The sequence below is a fragment of the Garra rufa genome, chromosome 6 (genome assembly GCF_049309525.1).
Source record: "Garra rufa chromosome 6, GarRuf1.0, whole genome shotgun sequence".
Taxonomy (NCBI): Eukaryota; Metazoa; Chordata; class Actinopteri; order Cypriniformes; family Cyprinidae; genus Garra; species Garra rufa.
In genome coordinates, this window is record NC_133366.1 from 7,451,532 (window position 1) to 7,461,536 (window position 10,005).

At 33.8% G+C, this 10,005-nt stretch overlaps 1 protein-coding gene across 1 annotated transcript; it reads right to left on the minus strand.

The window, feature by feature from the left end:
• Nucleotides 1–3,491: 3,491 nt before the first annotated feature.
• Nucleotides 3,492–9,590, minus strand: mb (myoglobin). The gene is made up of 4 exons (XM_073842088.1): nucleotides 9,523–9,590; nucleotides 7,046–7,131; nucleotides 6,751–6,970; nucleotides 3,492–4,334 (listed from the first exon to the last, which is right to left on the minus strand). The coding sequence occupies exons 2-4, from the start codon at nucleotides 7,126–7,128 to the stop codon at nucleotides 4,194–4,196; spliced, it is 444 nt and encodes a 147-aa protein (XP_073698189.1). The 5' UTR covers nucleotides 7,129–7,131; nucleotides 9,523–9,590; the 3' UTR covers nucleotides 3,492–4,193.
• Nucleotides 9,591–10,005: the final 415 nt, after the last annotated feature.

Genomic DNA, 10,005 nt, shown 5'->3' on the forward strand with positions numbered 1-10,005 from the left:
TAACGTCTGACATGTTTCTTGTCGACACCACAGGATTTTAAGAGTCAAAATTGCAAAAAAAAAAAAAATGTTTAATCTGACACAGTGACTATCGCAACAGACAAATATCGCAAAAATCTGATCCGGCACAGTGACTAGTAACGTTAAGTTAACAACAGACAAAAAAAATGCTGTCATCTGAACCATACATACATTAACCCTAGCTTCTTCTGTTTGTTATCATATATGCATTAGTCAATAATATTTTTTTAAAAAAAGCTAACGTTAGGCAATGGAAAGCATTTTGCTTATGTTTCTGGGTGCATCCGTGACAGGTGTCTGTTCAAGTTTGAGGATGTCCCGGTCTTTTCCTCAATTGTGCGATTACACACACAACATAGCGCTGCTCTTTCCAGCATTAGAAGCAAAATTCGCGTAGGCGAACTTCACGATCCGGGGCACGTCTTTCTGCATTTTACAAATGTGAACATTTAGCCCGCGAATCATGCATCATGCATTGCATGAGCGTAAAAGTGAGTGACGTCAGTGAGTGTGTTGTCAAGCAAAGAGAGCGAGAGGTAGCAGTGTCTGAAGGGAGATCGCGGCCGGTCTTGGGCACGAAACAGGAAAAGTGTAACACCTTATATAATTTTTTTATAACATATTTAGTCAAAAACAAAGTGATGAATGCTCAAGTCCGATTGTATATATCCTCGAGTCCGAGTCCAAGTACGAGTCATCAATCCGCGAGTCCAAGTCGAGTCACAAGTCCAGAGAGTGGATTCTCGAGTCCAAAGAATAGTGACTCGAGTCGGACTCGAGTCCGATTCCAGGACTCGAGTACTCCATCACTGGCAGCGACAGCGAGTATGGCAAGTGGTGGTGTTCCACAAGAGTTAGAGGATCCGCCGGCCTCTTTAAGGGGCCGTTCACATGAAGCGTCTTTTGCGCGCGCAAGTTCGTTATTTCAAATGGAGACGCGCGGCTTGCGCGCGCATATTGGAAGCGACGCGGTCGCGACGCGCTCATTTTTTCCAGGCGCGTCCGCGCCGCATCGATTTAAAAACATCTCAACTTTTCAGAATGTCGCAAGCGCACCGCAGGTCATGTGACATGAACTAACCAATCAGCTTCCTCACGTTTTTCGTTACATTGAAACCTCAGAAGAAACATGGAGGAGCAGCTCATCATTGTGGTCCAGGGATTTCCTGAACTTTATGATTTGTCAAGCCCCCATTATTTTGACGCTAATAGAAGAAACAATGCATGTAGACGCATAGGCTTGGAGCTAGAGCGCAGCTGATGGTTGCTTAGAAACGGCAGACGCTTCCGGAGCGCAAGCGCCCGAGCGCTTTGTTGATCAGGAAGAAAGCGGCGCGCCTAGCGTTTTCCACGCGTTTTTAGGCGCGACATGTGAACGGCCCCTTAGATCGCAAGTTTGGGAAAACTTCGCTTTTCCAGTCAGTTACAGTAGTACAGGCGAGAGAGTGGTGGAAAAGACCAGGACTGTGTGTCACCGTTGTTCAGCGGTTGTTGGGTATGTGAGTGGAAATACATCTAATTGCCTTCTGCATTTTTGTTTTGCTTTTCCCTCCACTGTACCGAAATCATACCGAACCGTGAAGTCTGAACCGAGGTACGAACCGAACCGTGACTTCTGTGAACCGTTCCACCCCTAATATTTATACATATGTGACCCTGGACCACAAAACCAGTCATAAGGTAAAATTGTACAAAACTGAGATATATACATCATATGAAAGCTCAATAAATAAGCTTTCTATTGATATATGGTTTGTTAGGATAGGACAATATTTGGTCGAGATACATCTATTGAAAAATCTGGAATCTGAGGGTGCAAAAAAATCAAAATACTGAGAAAATCACCTTTACAGTTTTCCAAATTAAGTTCTTAACAATGCATATTACTAATCAAAAATTACATTTTTATAGATTTACAGTAGGAATTTTACAAAAAAATCTTCATGGAACATGATCTTTACTTAATATCCTAATGATTTTTGACATAAAAGAAAAATCTATAATTTTGACCCATACAATGTATTTTCGGCTATTGCTACAAATATACCCCAGCGACTTAAGACTGGTTTTGTGGTCCAGGGTCGTGTGTGTGTGTGTGTGTGTGTGTGTGTGTGTGTGTGTGTACCTGGTATTCATCACGTTGTGGGGACCAAATGTCCCCACAAGGATAGGAATACCAGTAGATTTTGACCTTGTGGGGACATTTCTTAGGTCCCCATGAGGAAACAGGCTTATAAATCATGCACAATGAGGTTTTTTGAGGAAGTAAAAGTTTGCACAATCTCCCGTGAGGGCTAGGTTTAGGTGTAGGGTTAGGGCGATAGAAAATACGGTTTGTACAGTATGAAAACCATTACGCCTATGGAATGTCCCCATAAAACATGTAAACCCAACGTGTGTGTGTGTGTGTGTGTGTGTGTGTGTGTGTGTGTGTGTGTGTGTGTGTGTGTGTGTGTGTGTGTGTGTGTGTGTGTGTGTGTGTGTGTGTGTGTGTGTGTGTGTGTACAGTTTTATTGTTAGATATTTTTGGTAACATTTAAAAAGGTGTCATTCTTTACCATTACTTAATTTATTAACCAACATGAACGAACAATGAACAATAGATTTGTTACACTATTAATCTTTGTTAATGTTACTTAATAAAAGTAGTCATTCATTGCTTCATGTTAGTTCACAGTGCATTATCTAATGTTAACAAACACAACATAATAATGCATTAGTAAATGCTGAAATTAACATTAACTAAGATTATTAAATCCTGTAGAAGTATTGTTCATTCTTAGTTCATGTTAGCTAAGGAACTTCAATGTTACAGATCACATTATGTATATACACTTCCCTCTTTTTTAAAAATGGCATTTAATTTTAAAGTAGACATTTACATATTTAAATAAAATAATTTGTATGCAATTTTAATCCTTGTCCAATTATTTTTTTTATAGAAATAATGTACGACATTTACTTATGGGGTGATTTTGTCACTTATGTTGTAATAGTTCAGTTCATTTCCCAACCCTTTCTCAAAAGCATTTGATTTGACTTTTTTGTAACTAAACAAATCTGCAGTACAGATTTATTGTACCTTTTAAGTTTAAATTTTTAACACTTTGCAATAAGGTGTAATTTAACATTAGTTAACATTAGTTAATGTATTAAACAACATAAACAATGAACAATATATTTATTACACTACGACATTCTATTTTAAAATAGATTTAAATATTTAAATAAATTAAGTTCTATTTTAAAATAGCAAAATTTGCTATTTTAATCCTTGTCCTATTATATCTTGTATAAAAATAATGCAAAGCATTCATTTATGAGGTGATTTTGTTGCTTGTGTGGTATTAGTTCACTTAGTTTGCCCAACTCTTTCTCAAAAACAGTTAAAATCCAACATTTTAAATCGTTGAATGACAAAAGACAAAGGTCATCATTTTTTTGAATGCATGAAAGACAAAGACACACAGTTCAGTTTTTCAGCAGGTAAAAGCGACGTTTATTAATAAGAGTTGCTTTACAAAAAGCGAAGCATATGATTCATAACGCAGGTTAATAATAATAAAACAAAGCAAGTGCAGAGAAACAAACATCTATGGCCTTTCAAAACAAGAGAGGCGTCATTGGAATTAACCCAATTTCATTTTCAATCTTCATTTACTCCCAAATTAAACAGGATTTCATTCATGTGCAATCACTCAAGTGCAATTCAGATGAAGTTTAGTCCTAAACCGAGGCTCCTCCTGAGACCCTAACGCGCCTACAGTCACTGCGATGACGTCACCAGATCAGCTGACATTCGAAACCTGATGTGATTGGCTCGTTTCCAAGGCACATTTACCTTAATCAGGTTAATCGCCATTTTGAATCTAATGCGGCGGAAGGACTGTAAACACAACTTTTAGAAGTGTTTATGGAGTTTTGTCTACTGAAAGTTTTGCTGTGCTGTCAAACAACACTACAATCCATCAAACCGCTTCGTTGTCATTCTCGTCAAACTCAAACACGGCGCTAAACCGTTAATAAACAGTTGCATAGGTATTCGGGAGTTAGACGTGATTTGGATAGTTTTTAATGGTATTAGCTGCACAGTAACATCTATTCACTAGTGGCATTAACAAGACAAGCGTTTTTCTATGATCCCGCTGAGTTGGTGACGTTCCGCGTGTCGTTTAACCGGCGAATCCCAGCTCCTTGTAATAAACGTCGATGTCGCCGATGACCACCTCCATGACTCTCCTGAACGCGGCTTGACCGACCGTATCCAGACCCGCTTTCTCCTCCATCACCTTCACCAGCACCTCAGTGATCAGCTGTGGATAGACACACACACCACACACTGTTCACTGGGAAAGTCTGAGTGTTTCTAAGAATACGTGAAATCTGTCAGCGTGCGAATGGAAGGAAGAGGGCGATTTCAACACTCCGCTTCAAAGCCTAATGAGTTTCCTTCACTGACAACCATTTGGGGCAGACATGGATTTTAGCCAAAACTGGTGCGTGCTGTGTATTTTTAGTGTGGTGTTGCTAGCTTGGGAATATGCTAATGGATAATGTCAATGGTGGAAACTGATATTTTAATTGTAGTGCTATTTTTTTCCTCTAATGAAATACGAAATTTAACTAACTTTTTATAAAACTTATATAATGAAATCTTTAGTGTACACACATATTTTTTTCATATTTCCCTAATATATGCTAAAACATTTAACATTTATATATATAACGACTTAATACATTATATTATAATTATGGTGTATTTTATTATCGTATTTCCCTATTATTTTGCTAAAACATTTTATAAGATGTAAGTGGACGAAGAGAAGAAAAAATGTGTTTGTATTTATTTATATATATATATATATATATATATATATGTATATATGTGTGTGTGTGTGTGTGTGTGTGTGTGTGTATATATATATATATATATGTGTGTGTGTATATGTATGTATGTATATATGTATATGGAATGCTTTTTTACTGATTTCATACTTTTTGGAAGAAGAATAAAAAAGGGAATTAATGTGTGTGTGTGTGTGTGTGTGTGTGTGTGTGTGTGTGTATATATATATATATATATGTGTATATGTATATGTATATGTGTGTTTTCATTATTTTTATCACATATTTTACTATCATATTTCCCTGACATATGCTAAAATATAAAAGTGGAATAAAAAAAAGGAATTTATATATATATATATATATATGTGTGTGTGTGTGTGTGTGTGTGTGTGTATATATATATAAATTCTTCCACTTTTATATCAAATAAAATACATGATAAAAATAAAAAGTATGAAATAATTATATATATATATATATATATATAATTATTTCATACTACTTATTTTTATCATGTATTTTATTTGATCATATCATGTTTTATATGCTAAAACATTTATATAAAAGAGTAAAAGAAAAAATATGCGCACATACATTTTTTTATTATTTCATACTTTTTATTCTTTTTTATGCATGTCCCTTTCTCATAAATATTCTCATGCAAAATATAACTTTATTTTGTCAAAATATTTAGCTTATATACATTTTTTACTTTGTTAAATTTTCAGTTTTATATACTTTATATACTGTATGTTTTATCATATATGATTTATATTTAATAAAAAAAAATATTTTATTATTTATGTATGTAATATATACAGCATTCAAAATCAGTCACTTAGGACGCAAGTTATAATATAGTAAAAAAAATATATATATATTTTTTTTTTTGAAAGTTTAATTTAGTCTTTTTTGCAACAAAATATACACTTAAAATTGTCTGGTATCTTATAAAACAATATAATAATAATAAATATAAATGTTAATTAATATGAATAAATTAATAATTTAATTATTAATGCTTAATAGTTTTTATTATTTTAATTTTTATGTGATAATTTTTATTGTTTTCCCTTTCTCAAAAACACTCTCCTGCAAAATATAATTTTATTTTGTAAAAAAAAAAAAAATTTACCTTTAATTAAATTATTTTTACCTGTCTTCCTTTTTTTTTTTTTTTTTTTTTTAAGATATGAATAATAATAATATGTGTTTTATCATATGTGACCCTGGACCACAAAACCAGTCTTAAGTCGCTGGGGTATATTTGTAGCAATAGCCAAAAATACATTGAATGGGTCAAAATTATTGATTGAATTATGTAAAGATCATGTTCCATGAAGATTTTTTGTAAAATTCCTACTGTAAATATATCAAAATGTAATTTTTGATTAGCTATATGCATTGTTAAGAACTTAATTTGGACAACTTTAAAGGTGATTTTAAAGGTGGTCCAGGGTCACATATTTTAAAATTTAATAAAAATATTTTTATTATTATTAAAATATAAAATTTACAGCATTCAGTCTCGGTCACTGAAGAGGTTATAATATATAATATAGTAAAGCAATTTTATTTTTAGAAAAAAAATATATATGTGTATATATATTATTTATTTTGTATACTCTTAAAAAATTCTGGTACCATAAAAAAAAATAATATAAATATTCATTGTATTATTCCATAATTGAAATGATTTAAATTCTAATTGTAAATGTTTTTATTACTTGTATATGAATAAAATACATTGTTAAAAATCAGACACTTGAGATAATAGTTTAGTTAGGATGCTGTCTATGTAGACATTGAGTCGGTTCACTAGGCTCTGAAACGGAGCCCAAAACTGAAGGTCAGGTTGTGACTGAAAGTGTCCCACGTTACCTTGAAGTTGTTGAGGGCGATCTTGTGCTGGTTGGCGTGTGTGGTGGCTAGTGGTTTGAGGAGGGCAGCGTGATCTCCTTTGGCCTTCAGCAGCTCTCCCAGCTTCTTCAGCACAGTCGCACCGTGAGCCTCCACTGCTGCGTTTCCAGCCAGATCAGACTGAGCAATGCCCACGAACTTCGGGAACAGCTTCAGAGTATCCGGATGCTCCTTAAACAAACTGAAGAGAAAGAAAACTTGAGGCAGACCTCAGCAGAACGCATTTAGATTAACCACGATGAAGTCGGGAACTGACCGGGTCAGAACTTCCCCTCCGTTAGCCGTGTAGTTGGCCTCGACGGCTCCCCAGCATTTCAGAACCAGCTCGTGATCGGCCATTGTCTGCGTGAGAAGACAAACCAGACAAAAACACACCTGTCATAAATAATGAGCCAAAACATTCCAGGCGTTTGGAATTGCATTTGCAACATTAAACGAGGCGTTTTTCAGCATGTTTCAGTCAGATTAGGATCAACACGGCGTTCACTTCCCTCATGACTGGCCTTAAACCACTTTCAGCTGTAAAGCTACTTTAAAACTATGCATTGAACAAATGCTACTCATATGACCAACTTATGTCAGCCTATTGATGTGCATTATTTACTGTGCTCTTGTGTGCATGCACTAAATAAAAAATATAATTGGGATTTGACCTCTACTCTACAGAACTAAGGAGTGTTATACATTAACCAGATGAGTACAGTTGCTCCCAAAATGTGACCCTGGACCACAAAACCAGTCTTAAGTCGCTGGGGTATATTTGTAGCAATAGCCAAAAATACATAGTATGGGTCAAAATTATAGATTTTTCTTTTATGCCAAAAATCATTAGGAAATTAAGTAAAGATCATGTTCCATGAAGATTTTTTGTAAAATTCCTACTGTAAACCTATCAAAATGTAATTTTTGATTAGTAATATGCATTGTTAAGAACTTAATTTGGACAACTTTAAAGGTGATTTTCTCAGTATTTTGATTTTTTTCCACTCTCAGATTCCAGATTTTCAAATTGATGTATCTCGGCCAAATATTGTCCTATCCTAACAAACCATACATCAATAGAACGTTTATTTATTGATGTTTTTTTATTGATGTATACATCTCAGTTTTGTAAAATTTAACCTTATGACTGGTTTTGTGGTCCAGGGTCACAAATGTCTCTTAAAATAGATTATTTTCAGTCAACATTTATGTTTGTTTGCATTTTGCTTGGCTGGTTGTTTGCATTAGGCCTAATCAACATAACGTAGCATCTATCGTCATTACTAATATATCTCCGACATAAAGGCCTGCAGTGATATTCACTAATCTGCAGAGTTGCATGAGGCAGCTTGAGTATTTTCAGTCGCAGGCTCCAGTGAACTGGAACGCTTGACCTTGAGGACTTCCAGTTTCACTTAATGCTCCGTGGATCCTGTCAAATGCTGTTACAGCTACACAGTCCACTGTTGATTTACAGGCTAATAAATGAGCCTTGCAGCTTTTATTTGACCTTTAAAAAAAAAAAAAAAAAATTCTCAAAAGAGAAAAAAATTCACTTTTTAAATTAAATTTAGACTTTAATATAAATGCATATGTTTTCCTTTCGTTTAAGGTTTTTACTCTGTGGAGAAAAAAAAAACATTAAAATAGAATTTTAACTTTTACCTTATAAAGTTTTTTTTCCCCTCTGTAAAAAAAATTCTATATTAGAGTATAATTTTAACTTATTTCTTTTTTTACTAGTTTTCACTTTCTCAGCAAACTCTTTTTTTTTTATAGAATTTTTTTTAACTTTTTTTTAACTAATTATGATTTCACATTTAGGTTTAAATTCAACTTTGATTCAAAATTTGATTGGTTTACCCTTCGCAAACTAATTCTTCACTTTTTAATTAAATTTGGAAATTGTGCATGTTTTTTCATTGCAGTTTTTCCCTTTTCAACTAGTTTTCACTTTCTCAACAAATTCTGCCATGAACTATAATTGTATTTATTTTATAATTTTAACTTTTGAACTAATTGATTTTACATTTAAGTTTCATTTTAACTTTTTAAATGTATTAGTTTACCCATCTCAATCTAATTCTGCACTTTTTCGTTTGATTTTGACTTTTTGCGCATGTTTTTTCTTTCATTGCCGTTTTCTCCCTTCGTTAAAAATAACTAGTATTCACTTTTTTTAAATTCAGCAACAAACTCCAATTTTACTTTTGAGTTCAATTAAAAAATTTTATTTGAAGTTTTATTATTTTACCTCACCTTTATTAATTCTTTTTACAAGCTAGATAATTTAATTTAACTTTTTATTTTAGTATTTCACCCTGTCTCAATGAATTTCTCTTAAAAACTAAAATTAATTCTTAATTTTAATTTAATTTTTAAAATTAAAAAATGAACTAGTTTATCCTTCTCAAACTAATTCTACTACAAAATATGAACTAATTGTTTTTTAAAACTAGATGTACATTTAATTTAGCTTAATTTTAACTTTAAGTTTATTTTAGTATTTTAACTTTAAACTGTGCTAGTTTATCCTTCTCAAACTAATTCTACTACAAAAATACAATAAAATAAAATTTTATTGTTGTTGTTTTTTTTTTGTCTCAAAGTCATATATAAATCAATTTTGTTGCTATTGCAAACATTTAAAGTATTAAAGTAATCTCAAAGCATGACAGGTGCAGTCTGCCGGCAATAATTTGCATCTTAACTTTTGCACGAAGCATTAGAAAGTTCAGTTGAGCTCCTTACCGTTATCGGTGTCCTCTGAAGAGTGTGTGACTAGATTGGGAAAACTCCTCAAATGAGTTCAGATCATCACTTTTTCCCCACTTTCACCTTTTATACAGCGTCCTTGTGATGTCGCTGCCCCTCACCTGTCAATCACACTGTCCCTCTCCTTGTCTTGAAATGTTAACCCCACCCCTCCATTTTCCCCAGCAGCACACGCACACAGAAATGAGCGGCTCTGCGACAGAAGCCATTTGAGATGCTCTGATTCCATCGCTGTATTATTCCACAGCGGTTGCATTGCTGCACAGCACACAGATGCTCACCTGTGCAACTATATCCACTTTAAAAGTCATTTTGATATCATGCCAGATGTTGGTTTTCCCATTACCATTCACACCCACTGCAAGTTCATGTAGTGGAAAAACAGATGATACGTATCCGAGTCTGATTTGGGGTGAATGGATGAACGTTCAAGGCTTTATAGGAGTATTTGGCTCAGGG

Bases quoted from the DNA above. Each gene is read 5' to 3' on its own strand.
- mb (XM_073842088.1), bottom strand. From the start codon at position 7,128: ATGGCCGATCACGAGCTGGTTCTGAAATGCTGGGGAGCCGTCGAGGCC. The intron at 6,971-7,045 runs GTCAGTTCCCGA...CTTTCTCTTCAG, and splicing joins GGAGGGGAAGTTCTGACCCG to TTTGTTTAAGGAGCATCCGG. The intron at 4,335-6,750 runs GTAACGTGGGAC...GTCTATCCACAG, and splicing joins TCGCCCTCAACAACTTCAAG to CTGATCACTGAGGTGCTGGT.